Genomic DNA, 15,821 nt, shown 5'->3' with positions numbered 1-15,821 from the left:
CATTATGTCTGCAAAGTAGATGTGTGATTACAAAAACATTTTACCAACAAAAGTTACAAATCACAGTTAAGCACTGAAATGTTCAATACCAATATGAACTAAGACGAATGAATATGATTTTTATTGATTTATATACTGAACTTACTTATCACATGTTACATTTTTGTTTTTATTGCAGATAGTTTCCCCTCGTATATCAAACAACAGTTAAATTGTCTGCTAAAAAAAAAAAAATTTTTGGGGTTGAAGTTTAAAGCTCAGCATTCTCCCCTTTGTCTTCTTGCCTGTTAAAATATGAAAATGGAGCATGGCCAGTTTTTGTGTGTGGGATGGCATGATGTTAATACTCAGGAGAATATGACGTTTTACGGGCAGAGAGTTTATCTGGTGAAAAAAGGCTTCTATTATTTTACCTGCTAAAAGTTTAACCACATTATAATGATTTAGCAGAATTTTTAAATTGTGTCTTTTATTTGACCCTAGTTTGCCTTCAGTTATTTAAAGGAGTTTTAAGGATTTGACTCTTGCCTCACATCTTTGAATTGAACACTCAGTATCGGTTTGTATCTCTGAATAGTCATCAGTTTATTTAAAGATTATCTAGCAGTATTTCTCACACTCGTTCCAGCTTCACTTCACATCCAGCTCTTGATACAGAAGAAAGACTTTAAATTATTGACAGAAATATAACAAATAATGGAGGCTTTATTTTTGGCAATTGTTGATCAAATCAAACAGCACTTGAAGGCAGATTATAGCTGGAATTTTGTCCAAAGTGGTAACACTTAAACATTACTGATCACTTTTATGATGCTGCCATTGATGGCACATCATTCTGTCTGGCTTTAACAGAGGGACAGGAATGATTCACTACTACTTTGGTTTCCACAGCCAATGTTTAATACACAATAAGGATATAGGATTAAGTATCCTGTAAATACATTTTATTGTGTGTCCTAGGTGACATAACCACAGGACTATGAATCAAAGTTTACTCTTCGCTTGGCTGCTGGTGGTCGCTGTGTCCACATCCACAACTGCTGTTTAGCTCCATGGACGAAAGGACCACAGTGCCGGATTCATCCAGGTACATGACATGCACCTTTTCCTGAGAGGTGAGCTGACAACATGGTAACAGGACCTGAAGAAGAATAAAGAGAGGACTCAGGAATAGTGACACAGTTTATTCATACTGTGGGAGACAACAAAAAAATATTTAAAGAAAAGGGCCTTATTTAAGTTTTTATGTTTTATGGTCCCTAAAAAGTAATATTTGATTTAAAATCAGTTACATGTTTGAAAAGACTACTGCCAAAATGGATATTTAAACTGACAGAAAAGAAAGCTTGACATTACACTTTGAAAAGGAGAAAGACAAGAACAGAAGTTATGAAATGTCATAACTTGGAAATGATTTGCACCATTTAGCAGAAGCAGAGTTACTGTAAATTTAAATTATATTTACTTTTACTTATTTTTAGAATAATTTAAATATAATTTTCGTTTTTTAAAGTTGTTGTGATTTTATTTGAACTATAGTTGCCATAGTTAAAAAATAGTAATAGTATTTCATTTTATTTATAAAGTGCTTTTCAAGTACTCAAAGACAGTACAATATAGTTAAAAATATAAAGATCAAAACAACTTCGAAGGTACAAACAAAGCAACATTACACACAGGTCGGATAAGCAACATATGAACCACACTTAAGAAAGAACACAGCACAATCCCATGTTAAATGCTTGCTTAAAAATGTCGGTCTGGAGCAATCTATGGTCTCGGGCAGTGATTTGAATATGCTTGGTTGAGTAAGAAGAGATCTGGACATATTGAAGTTTCTTAAGGACTTAAGATAATATTTTTTTTTTTTAGAAAAATATGAATAAGATACATTATTCTAATTAAAAAAGCACACATCCAATGCACACCAATGCTCATACAACCAATGACACAAGTGATAACATTTACACACACACATAGACAAAGAGTAACTTGTTAGGATGAATAGATAGGTTTTGAGTTTAGCTTTATAGGTAGAGACAGTAGCTGAATGTAAGGGAACTGTTCTACCTGTGAGTCTGCATCCTGCACATAGGACTGGGATGATGGGCATTGCACGATGTTCCCTTCGGGGCTGCAGAGTGCACACTGAACAATGGTTACACTGACAGGGAGGATCATCCAGCTGTCCCATCCTAGATCTGGAAAACATAAGACATCCAAGAAAACAATTAAAGATGTATTTCTGTCTACATTCTTTATGTTTCTTCACTTTGAGTGTATGTCCATTGGCACTTTACCCACAGACACACAGACACTGTGGCATACCTTTCATGGAGATCTCAGAGGCCACGGTACAGCATTTCGTGCTCGTATTGTTTCCATCAACATTTGACACAGGGTTGCCAGAGATGGATGGAAGGGAGAGAGAGTAGAGGGAGTTAGACTTTTAGCTGACTCGACCAGGCCACTGTTAGGTTCACGATTGAAAAGTTTGGGAATCCACCTACCTGCAGCATCTCTGGCTCTGTGTTCAGCATTCCTGAATGTTCTCCTCCATTGCTCTGTGACTCTGTCCAATCCAGCAACTGGCAGCCGAGGCTCAATCTGCAGGTTAAGAGCCCTGAGGAGACCTTTCCTGATGGACTGCAATGACTCACCCTCACACCTGAATCTGAAATTATAAATGTTTATTTAAGTATCATGCAAAATTGAAACTGACACATGAAATGAGTAAACAACAAAAACAACATGCCCTTGCAATGATCTGTGGAGCCACTTTCTCTGTGCAATAATCCGTAAAATGAAAAAGTCAAAGGGACCCTGAACAACCTCTAACCTCTGCACCATAAACATAAAACCTTCACATTATGCACAAACATTGTTGGACAATACAGTCTGATACTGACCTGTGATTGGAGTTTGCAGAGGCTGCAAGTTTTTCCCTGGATGGCTGCAAGACAAATGCCATCACCATTGAAGAGCCAAGAAACATCATCATTACAATGAACACACAGTTCATGGTGCATGCGAGGGGTGGTCAATCTAAAGAGCAACAGCGTTGGACTCAGACTCGCGGCAGACGAAGGCTGATGTTTGTTCTGTGCCTCTGGTTGGAGGAGGAGATACAAGTTACCAGTCAGCGATGCTGCACTAACTGTTTGTCAGGGCTTGGGAATCGAGGTTTTTATCTTTCTGTAGGACAAGCTTGGCCTTGAGATACTCAATATTGTTGTCTTTTCCGCTGTTGTGTGAGAAAGAATACGGGAGGATGATCAGGTGGAGAAAGAAAGAGAGCCTTATGGACTACAGATAAACAGATGAATGAAAGTGGGAGGAAGATTAAATGAAAAAGGTATCTAGGTAGACCAGTCATGCTATGATGTATATGGTCAGTTTTAAGTTTGATAATATATGACATACGGAGGGGGGAAAGAGCCACTGACATTTTGGAAAATGTTAGCCTCTGTTGTGTGTGAGCCCCCTATTATTAAATGTATGAAGTATGGTTGGCTACCAGACTCCATACTGTACATTTAATTTGATGTCTGTTGTACGTCCTAAATAGACGTCCATACTGAATGTTAAAGAGACATGGTTTTTATCGTCTTTTAAACGTTTACTATTGACGTCCAAGTGACATCCTTACAGGGTTCAAAATGAAAGTTTTCATGTTGTCTGATCCCGTCGTTGGGCTTCAGAGCAAGAGAGAGGGGGAGCGATAAGGTCCACTGTCTGTACACGCTTGTAAATGTTTCAAAACTGAAGCTTCTTCTGGCTCCGTTTTAAAAATGTAAATGTACAGCTGCTTGCAGTTGTTCTGAACTCCAACAAATCAGATCCGGATGTTGGGCTGAGGTCAGATCCACATTTGATATGAATACAACCCAATAGATACAAGACAGACAAGGAAAGAGTACGATAACAACAAAAAAATTGTTGTTTTATGCTGAACAGGATTTTTTTTTTATATTGTGGAGATTCGTTTGCATACCACCACAGGGAGCCCGTGTACCATCGGTGGTATACGTACCATAGTTTGAAAACCACTGGTCTAAAGGACACCTTCTTATGGTTCAGAATGAAAGTTTTAATGACGTCTTTTTTAAACATCTTTTTAATCTCCAAGAATGTCACAAACACGTTCAAGCTGAACCATATAAGGCAGTCCTGTAGACGTCGATACTGAATGTTAAAGACACTTGGTTTTTATCGTCTTTTAAATGTTTACTATTGACGTCCAACTGACATTCTTACAGGGTTCAAAATGAAAGTTTTCATGTCATCAGATCCCGACGTTGGGCTTCAGAGCAAGAGAGAGGGGGAGCGATAAGGTCCACTGTCAGCCACCACAGGGAGCCCACGTACCACTGGCGTACTATAGTTTCAATACTTATAGTTCAATTTAGTAACCACCTTAACTTAACATTTTAGGTACCATAAAAGTATACTTAATGACAAAAATGCTGTATTGGATTGCATTTAACTGTAGAGGTGAACAATTCAAAAACAAATTCAGAAACTCTCTGAAAGTAAACTGAAAGGGAGACAAAGCAGAGATAAAATCTATAAACTGTGTATATAATATGTCCCATCACAAAATCAATGCATACAAATCAAACATAAGAAGAGTATTAATGAATAGCCAAACCAGACTTGGTTGTTTTACCATTTATTCCAGCGAAGGGATACCAGTGGGACCTTTTCTTAAAGGCATATTCCGGTCAAATAAAGGGACAAATAAAGGATGTAAAATTGTATTTATGATTAACATAAAAAAGAGCAAACTAAATGTTGTCAGTCCAAGTCACTGTACAAAATTCACCTGTCAAACACAGCTGGTTTTACATTTTATGAAGTTGTCAAACACAAGCTGGTCATTCCTTCATTTGTGTCTTAATCATTACAAATCCAATATTTTTGGCCCCAATTTTTGGGGAAATGTCAACCAATAAACATAAAAGCCATATTATTTCTCTGCAGTGGTCATTCAAAGGTGGGCTCTGAAGTGAAAATGTAACACAAAGCTACCTGCTGGGTACTGCAGGTGATGTAAATACCTGCAGAGCAAAAGCTCAGAAACACTACATTGTGTGAGTCAGTGAGGTCAAGAGGCAATGCAGGATGTAGATTTGAGTCCTCACTGAGGTCTAGACTGGTTCACCACAAAACTTTTTCAAGTAGTCCAGAACACAGTTTATCTGCTGCTGTGGATATCAGACTATATTTCATTAGCAGTGATGCAGGAATTCTTGCAATACATTACTAATATAAATATTGTAAAGTGAAGATGCAGATTAGGGTTGTAAGAAAAAATACACTTTAGTATTGGGATTATTTGTTTTATGCTACTGACTTTATTTTTTAATAAATAGTTTACATGGAAATATATATTTATAAAAATATGCTAACATTAAAACATTTGCTCAGACTGCTGAATAAGTGCTGCAGTGTTTAATGTTGAAGGTATTGTGACAGAATGAATACAGATTCCTCAGGTTTATCATTCCTGTAATTGAACACCTTGCTTGTAGTTCTGAACGTTAAGGGTCAAAGGTCAGAATCTGTAGTTCTTAGTAGATTTATATGTTTAATTGTTACATGTTATTTCCATCACACTGCTTAGGGCTGACTGTTTGCAGATACATAAGGAAATTGAGAAATTGATAAAAAAAATAGCTCTCTTTTGTGGATGCGGGCGGACACACATGTTGCAGGTGCTCACACCACACCCACTGTGGGAGCAGGACTGTAACAGTCAGAAATCCAGGGCAGAAGTGGGAGTAGTTTTGTTAAAAACCTGCTTCTTTGTTGAGTAGGATTTATCACTTTTATTCGAAACTGTAAATTGGGGGGGGGGGGGGGGGGGGGTAAGGAAAAAAATGGAAGTGACTTTGAGATACTGCAGCTTCTGACGTCCTACAACCATGAATGAATGAGCAGAGTCCTTTGGTATCAGACGTCTCCCACAACTTCCTCGTTGTTGTAACACTGGGAGTCGCACCATCAACAGCTGCTCTGGGAGAGGATCACAAAGAGCCTTTATACAAAGATGAAAGACTATGGAGGATGAAGGATGCAGATATTCCACAAGAAGACAACATAGATATTCCTGTAATTTACAGATAAAGGGCAGTGTTACAAGTTTTTAAACAACCTTTCATCAATGTGTAATCTAATAAAGAGATTTTTACACAGAAATTCACAGATGGGAGTTAGCACAATAACCATACATTTAAAAGATACATGTGCACACTACAATAATGTAATGTGACTACTGTAGAAACATAGAACAGCTGTAACTGTGTCAAACTATCCTGAAATATTGTAATGAATTCCATCATGTTAATTTCTTGCACAAAATCAGTGTTTAACCTGTAGAACCTTTTCTACCCTCCAAGGGTAGAGAGGATTGTTTCCTTCCTCCCTCACCCTTCTTTCTACATGCTCTCCCCCTTTATTCTCCCCCTATCACTGTAAGGCCCTAACCACTACTACTACAACACTGCGCTACCTGTCAGTGCTTGCTTTTTTACACTTTTCGAAACATTAGGGTAACTTAAAATCCTGGTCCACGTTCCAGTTGGACCAGGATTTGAACGATGTGGCTGTGAGGCAGTAGTGCTAACCATCACACTTGCTGTGCTTGCTTGTTTGGGTTTGTGTTCTTTCTAGTATGTTATGGTGATTCAAAATCATGGTCAGTGCTGCAATGGGAGAAAGGTACATGGAGGCACTACCTTGTGCAATGGTCCTGCCCTCTTTTTAGGGAGTGTTTAAAGTTAAGGATTTATCTTATAATTGGCCTATGTGTGTGAGAAGCATGACTCTCAATAACAAAGTGTAAACCACAATTTCCCTCAGGGATTAATAAAGTATAAAAAAACAGTATTACTGTATTACTGTAAGTTAGGATGGACAATTACAATCACCAAAACAATTCGACTCATGCTCTGACACAGTTTGGAAATGAACCAGCATATAAACTTTGACACACGGGGCATTAGCTTATCAAGTGAGTTATAGTCCTGATAGTCATATAGTGCAAAGCTTTCATTGAATAAGGAAATATTTGCATCTCTTTAAAAATGCAATAACTTGTTTCATAATGATCCTGGGATGTTTCATATGAAGGCTTCATATTTTTGTTTTAACACCAAACTAAGTTACGGCATCACATTACATTTTGGATAACTTTCCAAAGCATATCGAAACATTGAGAGTTTCAAATCAGTTTTAATGAGACACCTGTACTTTGAGCAGAGAGCTTAGAGATCATTGCACTGTTAACTTGCCTGTGGATCACAAGCTGCGACTGATCAAATTGTTTTTTAAGGTTTTCATGATAACTTTGCACCCTACATACACTCAGTATACTCTGAAGCATGTTTTCTGTTTTGTCTTAACAAACAGATCTGTCTATCTGACAACTAAGACAAAAAAAAACACTTATAGAAGTTTACTGCAACCATAGAAATAAACATTTTAACAACTGTGTCAAATGATAAATGTCCCTTTCCACTACGTATGTTACAAACTGTGACGGTACACTCTTATGTAAAGAAACCAACTGCTGACTATTAGTGCAGCATGTCTTCTGTTGGAGCAGCAGAGGGCAGTATAACACTATGGTCATGCACAAACCATAAACAGGCTTTTTTTTTGCAATTACTTAAAAAACTTGAATCCAACATGAAATATACTCATTCAGAATTGACTGGTAATAATATCGAATGCAATGAATGCAAAGAGGAATAAAGAAAAAGGAGACAAAGCAGAGAGCAAAAAATATATTTTTAAAGTGTAAAAGCAAATCAAGTGAGGAAGACTATCATTAAATGGAGTAGAAAGCCTTTATTGTCCATTTACATTTCTTAAAACAAACTAACCAGATACACATGTATTTATGTGGGACGTAGTGTTTGCATCGGGTTCACTTCAGTCTTATTAGTGAAGTTTATTTCCACTACTGTGGGAATGACTGGCATGCCTCTCTTCCCCTCACCTGCCTGCATGCCCAAATCTAATGGCCCAGAGCCAAACTGATTGTGGAGTCCTGTCTGCACCCTCTGCAGAGCCAGTCACACTCTTCTTTGTTCCATTAAACTTCAGAGAAGGCTGAGGTATTTCCTTTCAAAAAGTAAGTACCAGTGAAAAACCCAGCCTGCTGTCAAGGAAAGTGTGATGGTTTCACATGACCAGACCTCACAACCAGACTGAGATCAGGATATGATTTCAAGCCTGTCCATGAGCCAGCACTCATTAGGAGGGTTTTTGTATCTGTATGGTGTGACTTCACCAAACTGGAGAGTGCTTTTACAAAAAAGACTGGTGGAGAAGGCAGAGGAGGAGTGGGGACAGATGGATGAGAAGTTGGATGAGATACAAAAAAGGTAGAGGTGAAGAGGAGGAGAAGTAGGGGTGAAAAGTGAAAGAGTGCAGACAAAACAGTAGATTTCAAACCAGGTAGATTTTCTTAGCTCCCAGTTAGAATATTTTTAGTCACCGCTGTGCACCAGGATGGACTTAGTAGCAAACAATGCAGATACAGTATTAAACACAGAGACAGTAAGCTTAAGATTCCTAAAGAAGGGTATCATTTGGTTTCTGGGCTGGGAGCTTTGCAGGGACAGACCGTCGAAAAGCAGTCTGGCTGAACTTTGGAGACTGAGTCATCACCTCTCCCTGAGGGACAGACATGGGAATGGCCTCCTATTTTACCCCCCTCTTTGCTTTTTCTAGCATTAAGACAGAAGAGGCAGCAACAGAGTGAGGAACAGTGAGAGCTCTATTCTGAGCTGGTAATTAAGACAGCAGTTTTTTCAGGCTGCACCCTTCAGCCTGTGACTGACTGGCTCGAGTGAACCGTCCTCTATTCAGCCTGCTCCATTCAGCCATCACTCTCTGTCTGCCTGCCTATCTCTATCCATCTTTTTTTTCTTTACTCAGCATGCAATCTCGTTTTAGGGACCCGTAGACGCAGCCCCACCTGCTTCCCCCTCAGTGGTGTCATCGGTAAGTTTTGGTCACAGTACAGTTCCTGTTTGCTTCCAGTTTGTCTCCTGTGAACTCTCACTTTGCTTAGTTTTCTGTTTTGGTCCAGTTTCATTTCAGAAGATTGTGTAAAAGTGATGAGGGTAATTACTGTAAATGGTTGCAGCGTAGAAAGATGACACATTTCATCACTTGACTTTTCTAAAAAGACACAATTTTTCAAATATATTCCCTCATGACAGAAAATGATCACTGAGGAACTGGTGTTTCCAGTGAAACCAGTCCATATCACCATATCACACAGAAAGTTCAGGAATTTCAGTATTTAAAAGAAAGCATGTTTCATCTTTGGACATAAAAGGACGACATTTTCAGGGTTTCCACATTTTTTTAATATTTGTAACAGAGGCAAAGATATTATAGCTTCTTTGAAACTAGAAGTCAAACTTAAATGTACATAGAAACACTCAAACTCTCTAAACGTTAATATAACATTTCCAGTATACTAAACATACATGGCAACAACATGTTTTTTCTACTTGAATGCTGTTTCACTGTTTTGGTTGCTACATGTCTTTCCCCTTTTATACCAACCAGACCCATTGCTATCTTTGTGCATTAAATATGTTTACATACGCTCTTGTCCTGAGACATCACAAACACATCACACCTTCTGCTGCACACTGACATTGAAGCTGAACTTGAGAGTCAATATGTTGGCTGCTGATGTTTCCGTTTTTTGACCTGAAGAAACTCCTTTAACAACTGTGCAGTGTTCTTTAGATTGATTTATGCTTTAATAAATTTTGCCCTTTGTTCTTATTTGTGTGTTTCCTACAGCTACCCCCTCTTTCTAGAACTCGTACTGAGAAATAAACATGGTGACTTTGGTGATGAACCTCCCCAGCTGGACTCCCTTCTCCAGCTCGCTCATCTCCACTTCAGCCTCGAGTGTGGCAGGACCCTGCACGGGGCTCACCAGCATCAGCTGACCTGTCAGCCGGTCTGAGCGCTGGACTGTGAAGTGGCGCCGAGCTAGCTTTCCACCCAGCAGGGAGAAGCGAAGTGTGTCACCCATTGGACGCAACGCTGAAACTCTAAACATGACACGAGGAGCTGACAGATTGGAAACCACAGCCAAGTAATGGTAGGAGAAGGAGTTTGGGGTCTGAGAGCATGCCTTGTTGTCCAAGGGACAGGGGTTACGCTCACAACGCCTGGAAGGGGTGAAAAGAGAGTAAGATGCAGATGAAAAGTTAATACAAGTGTGATAAATGGAGTTCAATCTGTGGGAGTTTTTATCTGATCATCATCTCCAGTCAAAATGATTGCTGTGCTTCTCAAATGCGAAATCAATCAAACAATAAGAGGGAAACTTTTACATAAAAAAATAATAATATCATGGGTAATCCTTACATAGGTGACGTCTTGACATATGTTGCATGAGGGACTTTAGGGCAATCCACATGTACACACTGGAAACCTCCATATGTATTAATGCACATCTGGTCCTTTGTGCAATTGTTCTGTCTGGTGGCACACTCATCAATATCTGAGAAGAAACATCGACACAGTATAAACAATTATTTAGAGTAATGTTTATGATATAAGAGAATCCATTTTTGTTATTTTGTAAAAAAAAAAGATGGCAAGAGGTCTTCAATGTTTGTTTTAGTGTGAAAGCTTTGTTGCAAAGAGTTGTTTCAGCAACATTAAAAAAAGTCTTTGTTAATACTTTTTGTAATTTTGGGCACATTTTTATTAACAACAACAAAAAAAAAGTTAAAGCAGGACAAAAAAAAAATGGTGCACCTTTGCAGCTGCGTCCATCACGGGTGGAATTGTATCCAACAGGGCAGGAACAGCGGTAACCTCCAGGTGTGTTAATGCAAGTGTGCAAACAGAGTCTCCCAGCCTGACCGTTATGGAACAGCTCACATTCATCTATATCTGAAGTGAAAAGTTCACACATGCAGTTACCTTCATACAGTGACACATTCAATGTGAACATCTGTCTTAGTAAAAGGTGTTGTGCGTACCAGTGCAGGTGTTGCTGTCCCTGCCAGAGATGGTGTATCCTGGCTCACAGGTGCAGTGGGTGGTCCCCTGCGTTAAAGTGCAACGGGATGGACGGACAAAGGGCCCTGAGGTGGCAGCAGGTAAGGTAGCTGCAGCGGCAGCATTTGTGGCTGGGGAGGTGGCTGCAGAGGTGTTTGTCATGATGACAAAGACTGATTGAGGAAGACAGCAAAGGGAACAGACATTTATTTTATTTGTCTGTGTCTCTACTGAGGCTTTAAAAAAGTGAATTCATAAAGTCACTGATGCATAAGCAGTTTAAATGCATTGTTCATCTTATCACACAGGTAATGTGTAGGTATGTGTCATTACTGCTAAAGGTAGATTGTCTCGACTAAAACTTCTAATGCTGCATCATCATCAACACAAGTTTAGTGCAGATCACACATCTGCATTACATACTGTAGGTTTGCATCATAAATCACTGTCAAGTTTATCTTTCCATTTCAAAAATCCCACTCTAAACAAATTATTGTCAAAAACTATTCATTATAAAAGGCATCCTTTTACAATAAGTATATGTTTTTTTTGTTGAGTCGATATTTAGCAAGAATAATTAAAAAACTCTGAAATAACTATAAGCTATAGGTATATCCATGGTCCAAAGAAGCAGATGTAAAGCAAAAAACTGTATGCTAGCATGGAGCTTTTAAATAAATAGAAGAAAAACACAAGCTGGGCTACAAAGATTTGAAGTCTGTATTCGTGACCTCTGCCACTCAAACATCTTCATCTTGGACTTCACACCTGGAATTCAGTAAAAACCCATTTTGTTGAATGTTGCACTGGATTTTATAACCCAGCCAAACACCTGGTCGATTTGATCCCCTTTAACTTGACTTGGAGGAGCTGAGTGCTACATTATAAAAAAAAGTGTGCTGTGCAGTGAAGGGTTGTTTATTTGTTAAATGCCTCTCCTGAGATCAAGAAAACAGTTTCTATCAATACCCTAGATAGCCAAAGTACAAGGACCAAAAACTAGTGCGTGTGGTCTGAGTGTGTAGTGTATTATACGTGCATTTTGGCACTTGGTTCTGACAGGTAGCTCCAGCCCAGCCTTTGGCACAGACACAAGAGAACTTCTTCCCTTCATCCACGCATGTCCCTCCATTCAGGCACGGAGAGCACGCACATGCATTGGTGTCTGAGACAAAAGACACTTTGTAGTATATTCAATTGGATTGCATTTGCAAAAATAAACGATGGCCAATAGAATGGCATTAAGCAGTAAAGTGATTCGTATTTGTTGCATGTCCTTCCTATTGATAAAGTATTGAAACATTTCCCAAGCTGTTTTTTTCTGAATTAAATCTTAATTTCTGACACATATATGCAGTCTGTGTGCGCGGTGTATAATATCTACTTGTTGGCACTGGGCTCTGACAGGTAGCCTTTAACACATACGCAAGAGAATTTATTTGCTTCATCCACATATGTCCCACCATTCAGGCACGGAGAGCACACACACTCATTGATGTCTATAAGAGAAAAGAGAGGAAGGAAATACATAGAAGGAAAACCGTTGCAGTGGTTAGAACCTCCTAAAGACACAAGGGCATGTGCAGGCTGTTTGATGCTAAAAGATGTGAACATGATATCATGGCATCTTTTTCAAGAGTGAATAAGGACGGGATGTGTTAATGTTAACAAGAATCTCTGTCTTGATCAAACAGCCTTTGAACTGTTATCTTAAAGTCAGCAAGCTGTCAGAGGAGGTTTGAATATCACATGTCACAGCATTCAATGAGCTCCCTGGACAACAACCAAAGTACATAAAGAGGAAACATGATCGTGGGTCACATGTGAAATGTATCTCTATGTAGAAAAATGTTGGTGATATGCATAGAGCACAAAAAGGGGAATGACAATAGAGAGCGGGAGCAGATATGCTAACAAAGAGGATGATGACAGGGATGTAAGAAAGAGTGATCAGCAGGTGAGATAACATCATCACATTAAGGAGGGTGTGGCCTGCATAGCAGAAGATCAGCGCTCACCTCGGCAGGCAGGCTGCTGGCCGCTCCAGGTCAGGCTGTCCTGACAAACCCTGCTCTCTGATCCTACAAGTTCGTATCCAGGATCACACAGGAAGTGAACTTCATGGCCCACGCTGTGAGACCTGCCAAGTTTCCTTCCATTCATCGGTGCGTCCAGTTTTGGGCAGGTACCTGTTGGCAAAGAAGAAGGTGATTAAAAAATACATAGCATTGATAAGCGCGACATTTGAATTAGTCTTCGGAGGGTTTTCCTAACTGTTGACGGCTTTTGTGATCTGCTTCCCAGCTGTGCTCTGCAACAGGTTTATTTTCTTCTTAAGGTTGCGCAGACTTTGCAAATTAGAGGCTTCGTATGCTGAGAGGAGCTTCTGGATCTGCTTCAGAGAGCCCTGTAGATCCTGTCTGCTTTGACAGTCCTGGAACAAAACAGACTTATTTCATTAATTATTATCATTGTTATAACACAACAACTTTGTTCAAATCTGATTTATGATTCACTGAAAACATCATGAAACAATTGTTTGTTTTGATCAATTTTGATATTTTTCTTGAAACTATAATGTTCCAAGCAAAGGTGTAAACATTCAATTAAAAGTAGCTCATTTTAACAGTTCATTCTTCCATCCACAAGTAAACAATCAAATATAGTGTTACTATTTTTTATCTTGAAAGCTACTGACACAGTCTGTCTCCCTTCTCCTGCTAAACAGTCAGATTCCCACTTCTGAGGTCCTTTAATTCTCCACCAGATGCCATCAAACTTTTCCCAGCCATGCACGGTTCCACTTCAAATCAGCCATGTCGTCACCTGACCTCCTCTACCAGATCCTTTACTTCACTTTCTATGAGATCATTCTTGTTGCTATATTTTGCTTGGTATAGCGGACTCTGTTGCGTCGTCAGCCACTTCAGTGTATTTCTTTCATCATGTCTTACCTCAGCCTTTTTTCTGTGTACGTACTTATAATTTGTGTCTCACAGTTGAGCAGATATATGCTGCTAACTTCAAACACTAAGGGACATCTGAGAGCACTCTCTAATAAGTCTATCGTATTGCTCAGCTGCACAAATAGAGGGTTAAAATCAAATTAACAGTATGAAATAATATCCATTTTGTAACCAAAACATGAAAACAAGAGACCTCTCTACTGCAAGTAAACAAAAAATAAAGTCTCTGTGCAGTTTGAGCAGCACAGAGGCTGAGCTGTTATATGAGGGAGTAAAGGCAGTAGGATCAGAGTAAGTGTGACCACTGTAGGTCTTTGCAAGCAGGAACCTCCTCCTCTCCAAGCCACACACTGTAACTCAGTCATAAAAACAGAAACACTCTCTGAAGGTAACCTGTTGACCAGTCTTGTAATGTGGTCTTTGGGTGTGACCTCATGTGAAAGATTAAAGTCTTCATTACATGCAGTTATGTAACTCCAGGAGGGGGGATGAAATAAGCAAAAAGTAATTGAACATGCATATGGATGATCACTCTATTTCTGAATGAAGTGGTGGATTTAATGTTCTTGTCTGGATTTAAATGCCCTTAGCATAAACAAATCACTACCTGCCTCTTTATTGGCTGGAGTGACAAGGGAGGGGCAAAGACATGTTTTTCATCCAAGTCCCCTCCTTCATTCAACAGCTACATTTATCCCTGTCTGCCATGTCCTCAAATGATGTATGTTTCTCAGACAACCAATAAGTGTTTTCGTCCAGCCAGAGTTATGTAAGAAAAGTCAATATTTGTTGAAAACACCTTTCTGATTTGGACTGAACTGGAGTTTGGAGAGACTTCAGTCAGTCAGGGGGTGGCTGGTGTTTATAGTGTAGTTGTCAAAGGCCTCTTTCTGCCTGTGCTAAGTTCCATTTCACACAGTTGCATGTTAACTGGTTGTGTAGGAAACATGCAGAGACACCATACTGCACTATTCCATCTAACCAGATTTTACATTTTAAATGAATAACAACTTTGAAACACTTAAAGTACAACTTCAAACAACTTTTACACACACACACACACACACACACACACACCATAAACTATTACATTTACATTCTTATTGACCCATAATAATACATAATGCACAAAAAAACACACATGTTAAGATTAAGATACAAGTGAAGGTATGCTTAAGAGTAATTCAAAAAAAGATGCAGCTATTGGAGGTTAGCAGTCTTAAGAGGTGAGAGCTGTAAATGCCTCTCAAGCCATGAATACGATTTTAAAAGTAATTTGGCTTCAATCAAGTAGTTCAATATAGATAAAATAGAACTGCCTCTTTGTGTCAAGAGTCCTTTCACAAAACTGATGGCATACTGAGGCACCCAATTGTTACTCCTTAATTATTTCATTATGCCGTATAAATGCACTAACTCACCTGTCCAACGGTAGGATTCAGATAGCACAAACACAAGGTGAAGACAAGCACAGCTGAGGCAAACATGTTTCCAGTGATTCCAAAAATCAGTCTTCAAATGTGTCAAAAGTTGCAGGCGGTGTGAACTTTGAATGTGTGCAGGGAATGACCAGAATGGAAAAAAGTGCTGCAGCGAAACGCTGAGGAATGTTGGGTCAACTCCTCAGGAGCCAATCAGGGAGAGATGAAAATGTTACCACAATTTTACCCTCTTTACTTAACTTACTCCCTGGTCAAAGAAGCATAGTTTATATCGTTTAGAAGTGGAAGAAATCTGAAATCTTCTTGAACGTGCAGTTTCTAAAGAAATGTGAAATAAAGATGCAGACTTCTTGTCAAATTA

At 39.1% G+C, this 15,821-nt stretch overlaps 2 protein-coding genes across 4 annotated transcripts; both read right to left on the bottom strand.

Moving 5' to 3' along the window:
• Window positions 1-569: 569 nt before the first annotated feature.
• Window positions 570-3,146, bottom strand: LOC132975628 (bone morphogenetic protein 6-like). Its single transcript, XM_061040322.1, has 5 exons — window positions 2,910-3,146; window positions 2,518-2,668; window positions 2,329-2,446; window positions 2,071-2,201; window positions 570-1,141 (listed from the first exon to the last, which is right to left on the bottom strand). The coding sequence occupies exons 1-5, from the start codon at window positions 3,020-3,022 to the stop codon at window positions 992-994; spliced, it is 663 nt and encodes a 220-aa protein (XP_060896305.1). The 5' UTR covers window positions 3,023-3,146; the 3' UTR covers window positions 570-991.
• Window positions 3,147-9,368: 6,222 nt separating this feature from the next.
• LOC132975610 (fibulin-7) lies at window positions 9,369-15,598 on the bottom strand. 3 transcript variants are annotated; one of them, XM_061040292.1, is made up of 8 exons: window positions 15,440-15,598; window positions 13,327-13,486; window positions 13,071-13,241; window positions 12,092-12,232; window positions 11,034-11,225; window positions 10,807-10,944; window positions 10,411-10,546; window positions 9,369-10,211 (listed from the first exon to the last, which is right to left on the bottom strand). In XM_061040292.1, the coding sequence occupies exons 1-8, from the start codon at window positions 15,503-15,505 to the stop codon at window positions 9,848-9,850; spliced, it is 1,368 nt and encodes a 455-aa protein (XP_060896275.1). In that variant the 5' UTR covers window positions 15,506-15,598; the 3' UTR covers window positions 9,369-9,847. The 3 variants fall into 3 exon arrangements, with proteins under 3 accessions (XP_060896275.1, XP_060896285.1, XP_060896293.1); XM_061040302.1 differs by having other exon boundaries at window positions 12,092-12,217; XM_061040310.1 differs by lacking the exon at window positions 12,092-12,232.
• Window positions 15,599-15,821: the final 223 nt, after the last annotated feature.

Source organism: Labrus mixtus, chromosome 1 (assembly GCF_963584025.1).
Source record: "Labrus mixtus chromosome 1, fLabMix1.1, whole genome shotgun sequence".
NCBI classification, from domain to species: Eukaryota; Metazoa; Chordata; class Actinopteri; order Labriformes; family Labridae; genus Labrus; species Labrus mixtus.
Note: the sequence above shows the minus strand (reverse complement) of the source record. Positions and strands in the feature narration are given on the sequence as shown.